At 48.6% G+C, this 20133-nt stretch overlaps 1 protein-coding gene across 3 annotated transcripts in view; it reads left to right on the top strand.

Annotated features, from left to right (window-relative positions):
- TTC28 (tetratricopeptide repeat domain 28) overlaps positions 1 to 20133 on the top strand; it is a 144410-nt gene that overhangs the window by 87614 nt on the left and 36663 nt on the right. For all 3 annotated transcript variants that reach the window (XM_068161731.1, XM_068161730.1, XM_068161732.1), the window contains one exon: positions 16054 to 16561. In XM_068161731.1, the coding sequence (XP_068017832.1) occupies positions 16054 to 16561 (508 nt within the window). The remainder of the gene's footprint in view (positions 1 to 16053; positions 16562 to 20133) is intronic.

Raw genomic sequence — 20133 nt, 5'->3', positions numbered from 1 at the left:
TGTTGAGGCAGATGTTTGTAGCAGGAGATTCTGCTGGATCATGTCACCCCTAAAGCAAGGAGGGAGTTGCATAGGTTCTGCTGTAGTATTCAGCTCTGTTTCCCCCACACAAGCTTGGAGAAGGGAAACTTCATCAGCTGAGTGGGGAATTGTGTGAGCTGCTCAGGGGGGCTGAAGAGCTCTGCACAGCTCCTGTTGCAAGCATCATGTCCTACTGAGCACAGGCTGTCTGTCCAGGCAGATCATCCTCTCTTCACAGTGTGGGGACATGTTCAGGCTGTTTTGTGATGCTTGCACCCAGAGAGAGAATGCAGCAGAAGTAGCTGGGATTTGGCATACCTCTGGAGTCTGCAAGAGAGACTTTGGGGTATTGAACATACATGTGGTTTTGGTCTATGAATAAGAAGACTGTTTTTAGCAAGAGGCTGTAACAGGCACCTCCAGAGTAATTCCAATGCTTTCCATCACAGTTAAGTGATGGGTTGGATTTTCTGACCAGCTGCAGTGGCTGGTCAAGAAATTCAGATGAGCTAAGTTTTTGAGATTTTTTTTTTTTTTTTCCTGAAAGAATTAACAGATTCAGGAAACCAGAAGTCATGAGGGAACTTGGTCTTTCTTTCTGAGCATTCTTTGGTTTTCTGTGGAGTTTGCAGATGCTCACTGTGGTCGGTAGAATATAATTCTGTGATTCTAAAAAGGATGACAACAGAAATGAGGTGCAGTAGAAGAGAGGAAGGTAGGCAGGACCATCTAGAAGGACAGTTGCCTCTCTTCTGCTGGAAGTGAGTGTGGGAGCTCAGCTCTGAGATTGGATGCAGTTTAAGAGGAAATAGCAGCACAGCTTGGTAGTCTGTCGCTTTCTCTCTGAAGATTAAGCAGAGCAGATTTCAGCGTGGGCTGTCTTGGCCTGCTGCACAACCTGGGAACGTACTCAAGCTGAGAATCCCAATGAAGTCTCTGCTGCTGCTTTTCTTACAGTGAAGTTTCCTGTGCTGGCTGAAGTGAAGCTAATGTGGATGTACCTACTCAAGCTTCAGTCGTGCCACCGGCGGTAGGGTAGGTGTCACTCAACTGTGCCTTTGTAGCCCCAAGGTAGACAGCACAAGGATCTGTGCTCCTTCCAAAGCTTTTCATTTGAAAAAGCACTACTTGAGGGAGTGTTATGAAGCTGTGAGGGCTAACAAGCAGATATGGCAAGGGAAAGGAGAGCTATGGAGCTCCTATTCAAGTTCAGGGCCCAAACCCTGACACAGGCTGTGCTTGAATCCTGTCAATGTAATAATCCTGGTGGGACCTGGCACTGTCTTTGCTCCCTCTCTCCTGGGCTGCCAGACGCCTCCTGTTACAGCCCCACATTCAGAAACAGCAGGGCTGCAAAATCAAACTAACCATCAGAAAATTAATGCTTGTGTGGAAGTGCACTGCCAGCACAGAGCTTCTGGGCAGGGGGATGCTGCCAGCAGGCCTAGGGGTGCTGGCAGCTCCTGCCCGTTGCCTGGCCTCTGAGGCTGGACTGGGCCTCAGCTTCCCTCTTTGCTAGGAGGGAGTGAGAAAGGGAGGTTGGGTGAGGAAGAGGATTGTTTGTGCCCCCAAACTTTCTCTGGGGCTGGGATGAAGATGCAGCTGAACGACTCAAGTCTATTTCCCAGTGCCCCTTTTCTCAGGGAGAGTGACCATAGGAAGGGTAGTGAGGCCCAGAGGAGAGCAGAGAACAGACTGATGGACTTTGGCAGTGCCAGCTTGCCCCCTGAGTTGACTCAGGATGCTCAATGGCTTGCAGTAGCCACTCTTGGCCCAGTTTTGAAGGGGTTTCTCCCACCTCCCTTCTAGAAGCAGCTGTTTCTGGATGGAGTAGATGCAGCACTGGCTCAATGCCCTCTTCTCACTGACCATTGGTTTCTGTGGGCACTGGTGCTGCACTTGGGTGTCTCCATGAGCAGCTGTGGATGCAGCAGGTGGGTATGCTCAGTAACAAGATGGATGAACTAGATTTTACTGTCTCAAGATGTTGGGGTTTTTTAAACAATTGCAAGTGTAAGGCAGAATTTGTGTCAGCAGATTTTTTTTGCAGAAAGAGTGACTTTTTGCAGGAAAAAGGGATGAAGACAACAATAATTAGAACTGGGTGTGGAGGGAAGGTGTTTACTGAGCAAGTTTTGTTGGGTTTCTGTGTCACCTTGCTCTTGCCTTTCTATGAAAGTTCTTATGTTGTAAACATTAGAAAGCAGAAATTCCATTATAAAGAGAAAATGTGGGCTGGAAGCCCAGGAGACTCGAGAAGCCCCTTCAGGGCTACACTTTGTGTTGCAGAGAGAGCACTGCCATGGAACTGATGGAGAGGAGAGGCCTTTGCTGGCAGCAGAGGGCTGTCACGGTGGAAGGTTGTCAGGGATAGCTGGCTGCTGTGCTTCTCTGGAGGAGGAGCGTTAGTGAAATATGATTGCTGTGACAGCTGTAATCAGTGTCTGGATTCAGTTGGGAATTTGCAGATTCTGCAACTGTCTGAACACACTTTGTGTGCAGCTCAGCCACTGGTGGTTATTTAGGTTTGCAGTTCTAGTAGTTTTTGCCAGAGCCAGCAGTGAAACGCAGCACAAAGCTCCTACATTTTGTGAAATACAGCTACTTACTGTCAGGCTGTGCAAGTCAGAGATCAGATTTCACTTTTCTTATTTCCAGAAGGAGATACAGAAGGAAAGATAGATTATTCTTTTCTACTGAGATCTGTAAGTTCTATAAAGCCAAGGTTTTCTGCCCCTTCCTGAAGGGAAGGGGAAATGCTTTCCAGGTGTCCTTCCTGCCGTGCTTTGTCTGTGCAAGCCACATCTTCAGTAAATAGCAGAGCTGTAAGTGTTTGGCCTCTTGCCTGAACTCTTTGTGTGCATTATGATACAGGACAAAAGAAGTTTGTGGGTTTTTTTTCTCATGTTCCTTGCCAGTCATTATAGAAATATCTAGTCTGCTTAATTAGATAAAAAACAAAGAATGGAACACGATCTGAATTAGAAGTGACACAGCCATCCTTCACGAACCTCTGCCTTTATTTCTCTTAAAATACAATCTGCAGGGTCTTCTGTGTGCCCTGGACCCTGCTTGCAGTACTTTGAGCTTCCCTGCTCTGGGGAGGTTGTGTGAAAGCTGGGGTGCTGATGAGACCATGAACTGGCCACCCTCAGCACTGCAAGCTGACTGGTGCTGAGCAGACATGTCAGGAGGTGTCAGCTCTGGCTCATGCTTGAGCAAGGTGTGTGTGTGCCCCTTCTTTCTAAAGGAATGGCAGGAGAGTTGGTTCTAAACATGGGCTGCCTCCCTCTCTGGCCCAGAATGATTTCTGTTTGGACTGTGCTGGCAGCCACAGGGCTCCTGCCAGAGGTGAAGTCACAACTGTGTGCGTTCAGCGGTGAGGGTCTCTGTGCTTGCAGTTGTGCTGCAGATCTGGCTGGAAGCATGCATCTGTGCAACCCTTCCTCTGCAGAAACCATCACAGGGCATGTCAGCATGCAGTGAGCTCATCCCAACATGTGCAGCTTGTTAGCTGTGGGCCAGATTCCTCTCCTGGTTACCTTGTCAGGCATCCAGAGGCCTTGCACAGCTGCTTGGACTTCCCTCAGGTTTGCACTGCTGCAGACTGGCCTGGAGTTGACACTGGGGCTCAGCAGTGAGCACAGCTTCCCCTTACCACAGTGCCCATGCCTGACCTCGCAGCTGGGATTGCAGCTGCCCTGTTCTGGCACATTCTGGCACTTTTCTGGAACGTGGCTGTGCCAAGGCACATCCTCACACAGTCAGTGGTGCTGCTCTGCTGTCACCCAGCCCAGTCGCTGCAGTTCTACCCACAGCAAGACAAGGAGCTTCACAGAGAGTTGCTCTTCAGCTGTGAGCAGCTTCCTCAGTCCCACTGCGGCTGCCTGACCCCTGAGAAGGAAGCCCCAGGAGACATCTGTGGGTACATGTGTTGAGCAGGAGCTGTTTGGGCTACATGATGAGGTTCTGGGAAAAGTATGTTTTCTGCCTTGGTAGCAGCTTCAATGCCTGTATCAAGCCCCTGGGCTAGCTGGCATGGAGCAGACAGAGTTGCACTGCTCTCTGTACTGCCATGTACCTTCAGGAAGCAAAGAATGATATCCTTGTGGCACAAACTGTTTTCTCAGTTTGTTGTTCTTCAGTGTCCATGTTGCTTGTGATCAACCCAGTGCATTTTTAACCTTAATATTCACTTGTGTGATGGCCAGTGTGGGTTGGGGCTGGTTCAGACTCCGCTGATGAGTGGTGTGGCACTTGTGTCTCTGTAGCTGTGTGGTATAGTGAACTGTTGACAAGAGCATCTTGTCACATGCTACATCCTGTGTTTGTGTGGAGAAGGACATGAGAACAACTGCAAAGGAGCATAATCCACTCAAAAGGGGCTGGGTAGACAAAGCAGCCAGAAACACTGGCCCTTGGCTTCCAGAGAGGGTGGTGAACATCTTTGTCCCTTATCTGTAGAGGCTGGAAAGATGCCTTGTAGAAGGTGGTAGAAGGCTGTTAGTGGTTGCAGGTTTAGTTCCTGCAGTCACATCTGAGCTGTACACCATGCTGTATCTTCTCTTGGCTTGGCATTGATCAGGCCATCCTAGAAGGCTTACTGAAAATGGGTGGGAGTCCTGTAGCCCATCTTTCTTAGCATCATAGAATTGTTAGGGTTGGAAGGGACCTCAAGGATCATGTAATTCCAACCCCCCTGCCATGGGCAGGGACACCTCACACTAAATCAGGTTACTCAGAACCACATCCAGCCTGGCCTTAAAAACCTCTAGGGATGAGGCTTCTACCACCTCCCTGGGCAACCTGTGCCAGTGTCTCACCACCCTCATGGGGAAGAACTTCTTCCTAACATCCAATCTCAATCTACTCATTTCTATTTTCTCATTCCCCCTAATCCTATCACTCTCTGACAGCCTAAAAAGTCATACAATCAATAAGGTTGGAAAAGACCTCAGGGATCATCAAGTCCAACCTATCACCCAATGCCTCATGACTAACTAAACCATGGCTTCAAGTGCTACATCCAGTCCTTTTTTTGAACACCTCCAGGGATGGTGACTCCACCACCTCCCTGGGCAGCACACTCCAATGGCCAATCACTCTTTCTATGAAGAACTTTCTCCTCACCTCAAGCCTAAACTTCCCCTGGCACAGCTTGAGACTGTCCCTTCCCAGCTTTCTTGTAAGCCCCCTTAAGATACCGGAAGGCCACAATTAGGTCTCCTCGGAGCCTTCTTGTCTCCAGCCTTGCACGTCCTATGAGCTGTGCTGGGCAGTTACTGCTCCAATCCCTTTCCCAGTCACAGCCCCAGCTTGTGTCAGTCAAACATCGTGCCCGTGTGTGGCTTTTCTTTCTTTGTTGATAGCTTGTGAGAGGATTTGAGCAGCGTGTGCGGTGAAGACTCTCTGGTTAGCTAATCTGTTTGCAAAGTCTCGTTTATATTAGGTTCTGATTGCTGTAGCACATCCTTGGGCAAACAGAAGGCACACCCAGACCTTCCATACGGCGCAGTGAAACAGGCTCTTCCTGCCTCTGCTGCTCTTCCTGAGCAGTATCTTAACCACTGCCAGAAAGCCCCTTCTGTGATCCCTTCTGCTCGTTTGCCGTGAGTTGCTCGGGTGCACAGCGCTGGGCTGGGTGCTGCTCCTGTTCTCTGCAGAGTTTATCTTTCTGTGGCTTATTGTTCACACCACAGATCCTTTCCCGCTGCATTCAGGTGGCTTTCAGGTGATTTAAAATCTTAACTTCTCACAGAGCCAACATTGTCTCTTTCTCTCTGGAAATCCTGAAGGGATCGTCATGTGCTCATCTGCTTCCTCGTTTGTGTTTCATCATCATCAGTCCCAGATGGCTGCTGAGAACCAAATTCATTCATTGACTGTGGGCTCGAGGGAGCCTGCAGCAGTTTTGCTGCCCATGTCATGTGTGTGGGACTTGGCCATTTGAAGGGGTGGCCTGTGCCTGGGGCTGCCAGAATCTTCAGAAAGGAAAAATCTGAGCCACCTCACGACCACAGTCATGCTGTTACATTTGCAAACAGTCTGGAAGATAAGGACAGGATATAAATACCTCACAAATGAGAACTGGAAAGAGTCTTCAGGCTAAAGCAATTTGTCATGCATGAAAACATGCACTAAGATGGCAGAAGCAGGCTGTGGAAGCAAAAGCAGGAGAGTGGCACTTGCTGCAGGAAGCAAGCAGGGAAGGTGGTTGTGTCTCTGCTTTTCTGTGATTTGCCCCATTTCCTTTTCTGTAGTGAAGCCACTGCTTCAAAATAATTTATTAGGTGGTTGCCTGCCAGGAGTGGATTATCTGCTGCCTGTAGCAACATGATCAGGAAAGACTAGGAGAGAATATACCTTACTCTTTACAGCTTTATCACATCTGACTGGAGACCCAGAAGTAAGGAAGGGGCCAAGGAAGGCTTTGCTGATTGATTATCTGTGTTAGTGGTTAATGCAGCCACTGCTTATAGAAGCACAGGAGTGACAAGTTCAGGGTGTACCACTGCTCCTGTATTAAAGCAGGTAGCTTTCAGCTCTTGAGCTTTGAGAGAGGAGACTGGAAACAATGTGAGAGCTTTTGTGAAGAAACTGGCATCTGTTACTGATAGTATAAGAGCACCAAGAGACAGCAGCCTGTTGGAGAAGCACTGTGCTATGCGTTGTGCAGATGGTACCTTAGCAGGAGGGTCCTCCTAGCCTTGTGTCAGAAAACCCCAGTGGCTTGTCAGCAAGGTCAAGCAGCCAGAGGGTGAATCAGTGACTAGTGCATCTGTATTTATAAACAGTGCATGGGATTACCTCCTGCCTCTTGTTTCTCCATTATGCCTTCTGTTTTCCTCCAGGGCTCTTTTAGGGGATCTTTTGAGTCCTGGAGGTTCTTCCAAGAAATAGAAACAAGCTGGTTTTTGATTCAGCCTCTGCGTGAGAAACAGCTTTCCAAATCCCATGACATTTTGCAGAGGCTTTGCAAACAACAGAATGGTTGATCAGGCTGCAAACCATTCAAGCAAAAGGCTGCTCACAATCTCTGCTCTCCAAAGAGGTGAGACCAGTGTCAGCTCTTAGGAACCCAGTGGAAAATCACCCACAGAAACCACAAACTGGTAAAAAGATCAGGCCCTTGCAGTGGATACTTGCAGAGAGGGTCACTTTTCCTTTGAAAGCTGTTGTCTAATCTGAGCCCTTTCATGAAATCTGGGATTACAGACCCCTTTTGCTGATCTCAGGCTGGTTTTAATAAGTAATTTCATTATTACTGTGGGGGAAGCTGCCAAGAATCACTCACTGCCCGGTGTGCAGCTTCAGCCCACAGCCTCCCAGTCCTGTGCTCTCAGAAATGGGTATGGTCCAGGTGTGCTGTTGGCTGGATTGGCAGAACTTTCCTGACTGGCAGCTGAGGTGGTGGAGGGGCCCAGCAGGATTTCCAGGAATCAGCCATGAGGTGAGCTGGGGAAGGAGGGCTCTCCCAGCACTAAGGGTACATTGCTGAGGCTGGCTGTGGCTTGAGTGTTTTTTGGTTTATGAGACATATGTCCTTTACAGCAACAGCAGCAATGTTGTCTTCAGGACTGTGTAGGAGCTAGCAAAGCTGGCTGGTTTACCAGGAGGCTGGCAGTAACACTTCCCTGGCTTTCTGAGGAGATATTTGCAGATTCTGGTCCATGTTTTCTGGAACCATTGCTGATTTTGTACTAGACCTGAGGGTGGTCTGATTTATAGAACTGAAACTACATACTGGCTATTTGCTAGGAAGATCTGTCTGAGCAGCTCAGGGCAGCAGAGATGTATTGGATCCCTCTGCAGAGGCTGCTGAAGAAGAAGGGTGAAGTAGCAGAGTTAGGCAGATTGGTTTCCCACATTTCCTAACAGGGCAGAAGCTTTATTTTCACCCCTGCTGCCCTTGAAGTCTCAGGTTCTGCAGATGCTATGACTTCAGCTGAATGAGAACTTGTGAGAGATTTGAGTCAGTCTGCAGAATGTATTCCTGGACACTTCTTGCTGCATTGTTCAGTTCACTGAAATTGAGTCTTTGTCTAGCCCAGATGTTTGGCTCTGTTGGGCGTACAAAGTTACAGACGTACACATTCCAGTTCATGTTGTTCCTGTGCATGCTTACACTTCAAACAGCTGTGAGACGCCTCTCATTTACCTCTGGGGCTCAGAAATCTGACCTGTGTTGCAGGTAGCTATTGGAACCCTCGTTAGGAAGAACACTGCCATCCTTGCTCCATCATTGTCAGCCTCGTTGCAGACGACAGCCTGGCTTTGCTAGGGGTCAGGGCAAACTCGCTGCAGCCTGGAGGAAGGGTTGCTCCCTTGGAAGAAAAGCTCACCGAGCACCAGCTGCTAGGAGACATTTGCCATGGGAGTTTATTTGAGGCTGCAGGGTCTTTTAGAGCAGTAGGGCTTTGTTACAGCTCAGTCTGAATCACCTGCTTGGCTGAGAGGATGAGCTCACTGATGTGAGCAGCCCTAGTGCTTTTGAGCATCACGTAGTTGGATTTGTATAAGAAAGCATAATTTGTTTGCCTTTCTCTTCTGTCTTCAGCAGCTCTTTTTGAGACAATCTGGATTCATACAGGTTTGTCTGGTTCAAATGTGATAGGATTAAGCAGAATGAAGGGAAATCTGACCAGTGCAGGAAATTTGGGAATGCACTAAAAGGCCATATGCTTTGTTTTGTTTGGACTTGTGACTCAGAAGGGAAATGTAATACTTCCTGAGGATCTCCTTTAAATGTCCCCACTTGACCTCCACAGCACATGGATTTTAGCTGAAAGAAATGCAGTCTTCTGGTTTTACTTACCTCTCACAGTATCTGCAAAAGCTAGCACTCTGCTGAGGGCTGGACCTGATCACAGGGAAAGAAACAAAGCAGGAAACTTGTGGAAGAGCTGCGGCTCGGGGAACAGTGCTCTGGGCTTTCAGAAGGCTCACCTCACCCGAGGCTTTCCTGTAGTCAGTTTCCAGTGCACTGGTTTCCAGCTTTATGACCAGGAGCAGTGTCAGGATTGGCACAGGTCAGCACACTGCTGCAGGAGTCTCAGACTTCCTCTGCCTGCACAAAGAGCTTCTCTTGGTTCTCTGAGATCTTAGTTTGTAACGTGCTGGCTTGTTCTTCCAGGACTGACTTTGATCAGGGCATGAGTCACTACTCCTCAGTGTCACAATCTCAGCTTGTGGTTTTAAATGAGGGCTTCTTTTCTTACATCATCACCAAAAAATGTCAAGTCAGCCATACTTCCTAAAGCTATTTCACCCAGCAGCCTTTCAGACTGTGTCCAGAAAGCTACCAAGTTTTGGGTAGGTAGGACAACAACTCTGTGATTCTATAGAGATGTGTGTGTGCCAGGTGCTGCTTAGGCTTGCTGCTGACCAGTTCAAGTAACTCAGCTTTGGTTTTACGTGTTTTCTGGGCAGAGAACTAGCTCCTAAATGATAATGGAGGAGGTTGAGTAAATGCATTTTCCACTGGAGTAGTCTTATTTTGCTCTCCAAATGAGCAGCTGAAAGTCAGTGTTCCCTTTGAAGCCTCTGGTTTCAGGAGGATGGCTGACCTTTAATAATGTGACAGTTGAGCCACAGTGCTGTTCAGGTTTGCCTGGATTCACATAATTTGCCTGATTCTTTTGCCAGGAAAGGGGAAGAATGATCAATCCTCTAAACGTTGTCATTTCTCTGAACAAGAAAGACAGGGCTGGGAGCGGATTGTAAGCACAAGCCACGGCAGCCTCTGTCAGGAGCAGCAAGCACTTGACACCTACAGAGCCGTGGATTTAATCCGTTAATCAAAGGAGACCGGAGCTGTCTCCTCCTGCTGTATGGTTTGAGCTTTTCTATTGTGTCACTAATTCGAGGTTATTCCCTTTCAGTTAGCAGTAGTTACACAGTTCCTTCCAGACATTCAGATACTGCTGCATTTATTGTATGGCTCTGGCTTCTTTGAGGTTTGCTTTTTGGTAGTTTCTATGTAAAAGACTGAGACCTTCTACGAATAAATTGGATTTGACAGGGATATTGATTCCAGTCTATTTTTTTTTTTCCCCAGGAAATAATTACCTGAAAGCAAATCTGTTCCTTCTCTCTGTGTACAGATCATGTACAGGAGGGAAGCACTGCCAGCTGTTTCCTCTTATTTTCAAAAGCATGCCACACAAAGGCAAAAGCTGGATGTGGTCCTGGCACATCCCCCTCACCTCTGAGGGAGGAGGGAAGGGCACCTTTGATTGTTGATGGGCACCTCCTGTGTTTGGGTGTGAAACCTGTATTAGTGTATAGATCTCCAAGCCCGCTTGTGGGATGCTGGTGGATTGTGAGGAAATGGTAAAGGGGCTTAATTGAAGTAGAGATAAAATGCAGTTTACAGCCACTGGATCATTTTTGTTAGGTCCTGAAAACTAGCTCATCCTTTTATCCTGCTCTCCTGCCAGTGTGCACAGCAGTTATAAGGCTCATACCTGTAAGACAAACAGTGCCCACAGAAGGAGTCTGAATGCTTGCAGAGCGCTTATGGAGTGCTGTGCTGCTGCACGCTGACCTCTGTGCTTCCTGCACAGAGAGGGGCACTCACACAGGGTGGGGTGAGGCTTTGCTCTGTATGGTGAAGCCAGCATCATCCCCTTGGTGCTTTCAGATTTGGGTGTTTCTTTGTGTGTATTCAGAAGCAGTCTGTCGAAGCTGCCTTCTCCTCGACAACCCCAAAATGCACGTGATGAACCCGGGAACCTTTGCTTGCATGCAAGAGCATGCATATGAGGTGTGCTGGCGCTGGAGAAGGGCATCCTGCTGACTGTCCTGGGCACAGATGTTGTGAATATGCATGGCTGATCTTTTGGAAACCGCTCCACTGCATCGTGTGGCATCAGGCACTGCTGTTACCCCTTACCCGGAGGGAGAGTGGGAGTGGAAAGAAATGGCATGTGAGAGCATGCTGCAGCCAGGCTTTGAATTTACAAATGCTTAGTCCATGCCAGTTATTTCCCCTCCTTGGCTGTCAAAGCCCAATCTCTGATCAGTCCTAATTGATGTCTGTGTTTGGGGGTTAAAGCAACATTAGAGTGAGATACCAGGCAGAGCATTTTCACCTCACCCATTTCAGAATTATTATAGTGTTCTCATTTAAGGAGTCTGTGCAACCAGTTAAAGAGTGGTTTAAATGTAACACAACTGGGAGATGACCATGCTCTGGTGAGTGTGAAATACCTAAGAAGCACATTTCTCCAAGTCACCAGGTCCCTATTAGTTGTCATTCTACGATGCACATCTGCTTAACATCAGACTCTACCTTATTCAGCTGGAAAACCTAAGCTGGCTGTTGCTCCCAAGAAACAGAGAGCAATTAGAAACCTTTTTCAGAACTCCCTTCTGTGCCTCAGCTCAGTGGCAGAAGAATCTGCTTTCTATTAAAGTGATAAATTGCATAATTGGAGGTGTAAGCAACCCCCACTGTAAAATTTGTCTTTGTCAGATATATAAAGCATTGATTTTCTTTGTTTGCTGATGCAAAACCCCACTGGTATGAAGCTGTAGTCTCCCATCACCTTGCTACCAAGTAGAGGTTCATGCTAGCACAGCTGGAGTCTGTTTCACATGCATCAGTCTCATCCTCACTGCAGTGTTGTGCCTCTTCAGCCAGCGCCCCTGGGAACAGCCCTGCCCTGCTGGCCCCCTGTGCCAGCCACTTCCAGCTCCCACTGGATCCTATTACAGGGAGGATTTTATTAAGTATACAGTGATGAATTTATCTTCTGCAATCCTATTACTAACCCCCTGAAGTGAGTCATGGGTGTCCCCCAGCAGATGTAATCACCAAACTGTTCCTAAACACTGCTTTAATGTCGGGCTCTGCAGTCTTTCTGCTGATTGCCCCCATGAGCAGGGATAGTTATCTTGGAGGGGGAGAAGAGATGCTGCATGCAGCCAGCCCTGAGCAAGCCAGGAGTGCCATGGGCTCTGCTCATGCAGACTCTGAGATGACTGAGAGGTGCTGCTGGTAGAGCACTCAGAGCAGTTAGCAGTGGAAGCTGCTGTGAGCGTTGGTGCAAGGGTCATGTCAGAGGGCAGAGGCAGCTGAGCCTCTGGGAGCAGCCCTGTCTTTCTGATGAAGCCAGGCTCTTGTCAGCCCTTTACCCTTCATTTTCCATTGCTCTTTTTGTCTCTTCCTAGTTACTGTTTTCTTTTCTGTTTTCCTTGTCCTCTTCCTGCATTCTGGCTTGGATGATCTGGTTTTGGGCACTCAGATATATAAGCCAAGGCTTTTTGCGTGCCCTGAGAAGGGTTGCCAAACTTGTACCTTTCATTCTAGGTCTTTAGTGTGAGCCTGGAACCTCTGTTGGGCAAAGGGATCAGGAGCCCTGAGAATAAACATTTCCAGACACACAAATTTAATTTCCTATGATCTACTTCCCAGTCTAGGAGATCTCCTAAAGATATCTTTCCAGGTAGAGCTCAAGCAGTCCCTGCATCTGTCATCTGCTGCTTTCCATTCGTGCCTCTTCTCCCCAGCCATAGCCCACTGACATCATCTGAGGCTGTGTCTCGGTGGCTCTGTGCCATAGCTCATCTTACTCAGCAATCTGCATGCAGAAATGTCCACTTTCTTTTTTATTATTTATTTAGCAGCCCCAGCAGACACCAGCTTCCACTGACTCCTTGTTTTCCAGAAAGATGTTTCTATTCCCTTCCCAGTCATGGCAAAGTTCTGCTGGAGGAGGTGGCCTTTTGGAATGAGTTGAGGCTGCTGACTGGGTTCTGCTGGTTCATTGTGCTGGGTGTTAGCTTTGCCCAGCATGTCCTGCTGTTTTGGTCCCCACACAATCCCTTGGTCTGGGCTGGTGTGAGATGGCTGCATGCAGCTCTCTTTTCCTTTTTTTTCCTCTAGTGAGATTGCAAATGAGTCCATACTCTGTATGCATTGATCTCCAAGAAGAGTTGTGTGAAAATCGATTCAAATTCAGGGCAAAAGTTTGGATCTTGGTTTTGTAGCAACCTTAGAGCAGGTGCCTTCAAAACCCTCTTCCAGCTAGGAGCTCTCAGCCAAAACGTTACTGTGCTGCACTGCTCAAGGGCCCAACTGCCCTGACCAAGGTGGAGTGGGGTCTCCTCCAGCCCTTCCTGCAGCTGCAGGTGTGGGGACAGCCTGGTCAGGCATGGCAGCGCTGAGAGGGGCAGGGGCAAGTCCCTTCCAAAGGCATTGCTGGGCTGTTGGCAGCTGGCTAGGTCCCAATGCCAGGAAGGAGGAGTGAAGTGAAGGGGCAGTGTGATCTGCAGAGATCAGTTCTGGAGTGACTGTGGCTTTGGTCCCTGAGCCAAGTGCCTGTACTTCTGCAGAGGCTGCGAGTCATTTATTTCTGGAGGGTTTAGCTGGTTTCACACCACCTGTGATGCCTGCTGTTGGAGAAACACCTCCCAAGCCCAAGAAACCATCTGACCGTGTGGCAGCATGTTCAGTAGCTTTGTCCCTAGCCTGTCACTGTCACTGAAGAGTTGCTGCTCGCTGCTCCCCTCTCTGGCCTGTGGTAATTACAGCAGCAAAAGCGACTCCGTCGTGGTTCATTATAGCTGTACTGGCAGCAGGGAGTCCTGGGCTGCTCTCACCATCTGCAGGACGGAGCCCAAGGCTTCCATCCTGCCCTCCGTGGAGCGGTGCTGCAGCCTTGCAGGGATGCTGCTGGGCTTCCAACGGCGGCTGCTGCTCTGCCACTGCTCCTTTGCACTGTCCCTTGTGTCGAGTGGAGTCCATCTGCAACACTAAGTGAAAAAAAATTAAGACATTTTGAATTCTGGCAGTTCTTTCATTATAATTAAGCTGCCTGAAAGGATGCCTCAGGGAGAGCAAATGCAGCTTGGCTATTTACAGAGTTGGCCAAGGGAGAGCTTCCTTATAACTTCTCTATCTTATGACCTGTAAATGGTGTTTAATAGCTAATCTGTCACCTCCAGTTCTTGTATCAGAAGAGATGGTTTCCCTATTCATTTGGCTCAGTGCAGCATATTTACTGTTCCTCAGTGTGGAAATATTGCCCTGGTAATGCTGCTGATCACAGAAGTGATTTATCACCTCTGCTCTCTGCCTCTCGCTCTGGCCCATAGATCTTCCTGACTGGGCATTACTCTTCCAATTGTGATACAATTTTAGTAAAAACAAGCTTCAGGAAGGTTTCTCCTGCCACTGTTTTGGAAAGTCATGAAAGGCTCATTTATTCAAGGACACCATTTCAGCAGCAAAACGTGGTTCCAGTTCAGAGGCTCTGAGCCAGCTCTCCTCCTAAAGAAGAGATTTTCTGATCCACGTTCTTTTTATATCTGATCACCCGATAGTGTGACCAGGAAGAGTTTAATCACTTGCTTTGGAAAAGGGAACTAAAGTCCTACATCTGTAGGGTGCAGCTGCTCTGCAGGTGAGAGCCAAGCAGGAATATACCAGTTTGTCAAGGTGAGGTGAGTGTGAGGGAAGCTCGCTAACTTATGTAGCTCTCTGGGGCAGATGAATGACTTTGCAGGGAAAAGGTGGCAGGACTTCCTGGTCTGAAGCTGGGTGGGTTAAAGAGGTTAATTATGGCCCCCCTGGGCACTCATGGGGAGCCACCTCTATCCTTTGGCTGCTCCAGCTACTTAATTTGTTTTCCTTCTAGTCTTGATGTCAGTGTGCATTTCTGTGGAAGGGTAGACTGGTTCTTCCTTGTGCTCCTGTGCTAGGGAAGGGTGAGGCTGATCCCTGTGCTGTCGCTCACCCTGACTGCTCCTTTCTGGAGGTTTGGAAGCGATTGTTGTGGAATTGGGTCACAGCAGCAGCTGGGTAGCAAAGGAAATGCACATGCAGGGACCATGGAGGACTTGGGGTCAAGGCTTTGGCGTGAACAGCCGTGCTGAGGCAGCAGATGTGGGTTAGGCAGAAGGAACACATCCCTGCTCTTGGCTCCTCGCCCTGCTGTCTGGCTGTGTCTGTCCTGGCCCTGCCGAGTGGAAGCCAGGCCTGCGTCCTGGTGGATGCAGTGGGCAAAAGGATAATTTGTCTTTTCTAAATACAGCTGTTCCTTGGGAGCAAGAACTCAAGTTTTCAAATGGCTGTATTTATTTCAGATGTTCCCAGGAGACACAAGGCTCCAGCTGCTGAAATACTGTTGTCTTTGCTGCAGTCCCAAGGTTGTCTGGGGCTCGGCAGTGCTGTGCTAGAAGGACCCTGATGCTCCACAGTAAGAACTGTGCTCTTCACAGTGTGTGACTGGCCAAGCAGAAGTACAGGGAGATGTTGGTGGCTGCACACTGGCTTACTGCTGTTGCAAGATAAGCAGCAGAGATGAGTGCTGGCTGCAAGTGTGTCAGTTTTCCAGCAGCAGGTATTCAACAGCTTTTAGCCTGGAAAGAAGAGAACAGGGAGTCCTCAGTGGCATGGTTATGTCAAGTTACGTGTTCTGCTGCTGGTCTCCAGTAGTGCTTTGGCATCAGCCTGCAAGGTCTCAGGAGCCTTGCTTTGATGGGAACTGACTGGATGAAGAGCAGAATGGGGCAAGCATTCATTTGCAATGTTCTCTGCAAGTGACTGTCATTATTTGTCTGCTTTCTTAAGAGCTGCTGTACACAGGACTGTCTGCTATGCTAGCAAGACTTAGTGTAGATATTAGTCAATAGAGGTGACCTGAGGTGTGGCTGCCTAGGGGGAAAGCTTTGCTGCTCTCTGAAGTAGCTCAAGCTGGTCCTAGAGGGCAGTTTTCTGCAGCACTCACTTTGTTTCCTCACCGGTCTCTGCATCTTTGCAGTGCTGTTCTTCCCCTCTGCCAGGGACACACACACACAGAGCTTCACGGAAGGAGGTGATTCTCACCCTGTTCATCTGAACCAACCCATTCTTGCTGCCTCTGCCTGCGCTGCCCCGAGGGCTAAGAGCTGCAGAGTGCAGGTTTTCCAGCTGTAGTCACGTTCTTTCTCCAGAGTGGCATTTTGTGGCTTGGATCTCTAGAACTGGGGCAATCTGACTTGTTTGCATGTACACCTGCACTTACTACTTCTCTCTTACCCTTGCAGGCAGCATCCTCAGCACTGAGCAGTCTGGGCCACGTGTACACAGCTATTGGGGACTACCCAAACGCACTGGCTAGCCACAAGCAGTGTGTCCTCCTCGCAAAGCAGTCCAAAGATGAGCTCTCCGAGGCACGGGAGCTGGGCAACATGGGAGCAGTGTACATTGCAATGGGGGATTTTGAGAACGCAGTGCAGTGCCACGAACAGCACCTTAAGATCGCCAAGGAGCTGGGGAACAAGCGGGAGGAAGCTCGAGCCTACAGCAACCTGGGCAGCGCTTACCACTACCGGAGGAACTTCGACAAAGCCATGTCCTACCACAACTACGTGCTGGAGTTGGCCCAGGAGCTGGCTGAGAAGGCCATTGAGATGCGAGCTTACGCTGGCTTGGGCCATGCAGCCAGGTGTATGCAGGACCTGGAGAGGGCTAAGCAGTACCATGAAGAACAGTTGCACATCGCTGAGAGCCTGCAGGACCGAGCTGCTGAAGGCAGAGCCTCCTCCAATCTAGGTAAGGCCCTGACGTAGGAGCAGAGCTTCTCAGGGAATGCTGTGACTATCAGAGCTGCTGCTAGGAGGTTAGCTGTGTGCCAGCTTTTTAGTTACCCCAGTTTCACCAGACTGTCTTCATAAATTAAACAGGCACTTGGCAGATTGTGTGCCAGTATAACATATCCCATGCTCAATTATTAACCTGCTCAGAGAGGCGTCATAAAGCAAAAACTCGTAGCAGAAGGGAAATTAAAAGGTTAAAGGTCATCTGAGGAGCTATTCAGGTGTCAGAAATGAACATAAAAGTCTTGGACTAAGGCAAAGAGTGATGTGGTTTATTACCTGTTTCTGTGGGAGCTCATCAGCTGAATATGTCAAAGTATTACTGCCTTGCAAGATGGGCAACACATGGGTCATCAGAGTGTAGGAATCTCCTGTTCCTCTAAGGAGAGGCCCTGGCATCCTGCTGGCAGGCTGGTGTGGTAGCCTTCCAAGCTGTGGGAAGGAGTTGTTACATCTAAGTGAAGTCCATTCCTCCTGCTCCTTCACAGCACCAGATGTGGAAACAACCAAAGACCATTTCCATCTCTGCCATGGGATGTGGTGTTTATGCTGCTGATGTTCCAGCTGTTGTTCAGGATGTGTTCTCAGCTGGCTGGGAGTGGCAGAACAGGGCTGTTGCTGGTATAACAAAATATGTTTGTTGGCAGCCCTGCATCTCAGCACTTCCAGGCTGCCCCACGCTGTAAATTAGCTTCTGCTTGGCAGTTGGCACTTGGTTCATTTGTAGATGCTAATTGTACTCTGATGTTATCAACAGCAGGTAATTGAAAAGGGCTTGATGAATTACTTAATTTCTCTTAATAGCTGAGTCTTCAGAAGCTGAATGAAGAAGATAAGGTGAGCTGGAGAAAACAAAACAGTCCCATCTTTTCAAATAGTGCTGCGAATCTCCTCCTTTACACAAATTAGGGCAAAAATGTCTTGAGGCAGAAGAGGTTTGTGAGGCAAAAGCTCTGCTGGCTGCTTGGCTTTAGGGAGCAGGAAGCACTGATAACATTTCTGCTAGTGTGACAGCACCCAGAGGCAAAGGGGCTGGGGACATGAAGCCTGGCATCTGGCTTTCACAAACACTTAAGTAGGAGCTTCTGCAGAGAGCAGAGGCAGATGCATCTAGCGAGGCACAAACTATGCCCTCCATCTCTGCTGCCAGCATGGGGCTGGTCTTGGGGGATGCAGAGACGTGAGGGATCCACTGGTCTATAGCAGGGATAGGAAAAAATGCAGGAAAGTGAGGAAATGGCATCTGGGAGAATGGAATCTGTCACTTGCTGTTGTCCTTGCCTAGATCAGTGTGGGGATGAACCATCTTGGGTTTTCTGCCTCCTGGTTTTGCCAGCCCTTTGCCACTGGGCAGACCACAGCTCTGTTGCTGCAACAAATACCTTAATTCAAGTTCTGGAGCATTTCTTCTAATTGCCTGTGTGCCCAGCATGGTCTGTCTTTGCTCTACTCAGCATTGTACAAACCCCCAAACCAAACAAACCCAAAACCCAACTGGTGCAGAAATGTTGAGAGGGGCTGGGCTCCCTGATAGTGGCTGAGTTGCTGTGCCACATCCCAGAGTGAAACAAGAGCTGATGTGAAGGGAAGTGACTTGCTCTTGTTGCTCAGCCTTCTTGGTACTCGCCTGTTCTCTCACCATTTTGCTGGGCCAAAGTCAGTCAGTTTGGGACTAGAATGTCTTACTATCATTATTATTCTTGCAGCAGCTTTGGGTTTCATGATGCTTTTAGCATGTAATTCCAGGAAGAAAAAAATCAAAAGGGGGGAGTTTTGGTGCAGCAAAGAACACAGTGAATATTTTTTTTCTTGTGTTGGCGATAAGCCTAAATATAACTTTCAGCTGGTATGCTGACTCAGCCACTCCACACTTGGTATTAGAATAGTTTTCCTAGCTTCTAAGTGCAGGATCTCATGTTTCAGCTGTTCTTTGACTACATTTTTATGTCTTCTGTGTCACAGTTAAGTTATACTTGGAGAAAGAGAACACGCAGTTCTTGTCGAGGAGGTCTATAACTGTTGTTTAGAATGTGTCCAGTACCAATTAAAAAGTCAAGTCTTAATTGTCTCTTCCATCTAATCCACATGCAAAACAAAACCTCATCAAAATAACCATGCTGACAGGCCAAGAAAAAAAGTATCTAAATGTGTGTTTGTGAGCCAGAATGTTAGAGTTGGCCTCTTTGCTGAAGCAACAGAAATTCATTCTCTGTTTGCATTTCACTGATGTAGATGGAAAGCTCTCTGAAGTGTGCTATCTAATGCTGAGCAAGACAGACATGGGATGTAACACAGCCCAGCTGCTGTCCTGCTCTGCAGGGAGATGGAGCACGCTCTGCGTCTCAGTAAGCAGGAGGTAGTGGACTGAGGGCGAGTCGCAAGTTATCAAGCCCTTCACAGCAAGGAGATGTGGAGTTTAACCAGAAGTCTCAGATTGTCAACCTTTGCAAAGCAGATGGTGTTTCCAAATGCCAAGGCTTCATGTGGAGAGTTGGCTTTTCAGCCTCTGCTGCTCTGAAGGGTTCCCACTGTGATGGAGAGAGGACACTTCAGATTATTAATAAAACACAGTTTACAGTCTCTCCCTGGTGCTCAGCACCTCCTTGCAGTTACAAGAGAACTTCTCTGCCTGTCTTCATCTGCTGGATCTGTTGTCTGAAGCTGCCAGCTATTTTCTCTTGAAGTGTTTTTGCAGTTAGGGTCACCAAAGGGTGGTTAGGTGTGGCCATCTCTTCCCTGGTTCCTGAAGCACTTGCTAAACCACCCTAGACCCCTTCCCCTCATCTCACTCCTCCCCAGCGTGCTCAGCCAGCCAGCTGCATGGCATGGTAGGTGCTGTTAGGCTCTCAGGTCTGCCCTGAGGAGGAGGTGGGATGTGTTGCTCCCACTAGAGGGGTGAGCTTCAGAAGCAGGTTAGCTCTGTTTCAGCTTTTAGTGTGTTCATGTTTCATTCTGCAGGCTGAGGCAGGAACAATGTTGGCTCTGTCTGAGCTGGAGGCCACAGTGCAGCTGAGCTTTGTCCTGCACTGGCTAACACTTGTGGGACACTGGAGGTCACAGAATGGCAGAGGTTGGAAGGCACCTTTGGAGATCATTGAGTCCAACCCCCCTGCCAAAGCAGGATCACCTGTGGCAGGCTGCACAAGAACACATCCAGGCAGGTTTTGAAAGTCTCTGGAGAATGAGATTCCACAACCTCTCTGGCCAGCCTTTCCCAGTGCTCTGTCACCCTCACTGTAAGGAAGCATCTCCTTGTGTTGAGGTGTTCTAGTTTGTACCAATTGTTCCTTGTCCTGTCACTGGGCACCACTGAGAAGAGACTGGCACCTTCATCTTGACATCCACCACTCAGATATTTATAGGCATTGGTAAAGTCCCTTTGACTTCTGCTGCAGTCTCCTGCCAGGTTCCAGCACAGGAGCTGCAAAGACTGTCCCAGAGTTAGTCTCTTACTTTCTCTCTCCCTGATCTGTTGCCTGAGCTGGACACACTGGTCATCTGCATCAACAGAATGTATTTCTTCTGACT

Source organism: Melanerpes formicivorus, unplaced genomic scaffold (assembly GCF_026170545.1).
Source record: "Melanerpes formicivorus ecotype bairdi unplaced genomic scaffold, bMelFor1.0.p_v2 SCAF_60, whole genome shotgun sequence".
Lineage (NCBI taxonomy): Eukaryota > Metazoa > Chordata > Aves > Piciformes > Picidae > Melanerpes > Melanerpes formicivorus.
This window is presented reverse-complemented; position numbering and strand designations above follow the sequence as displayed.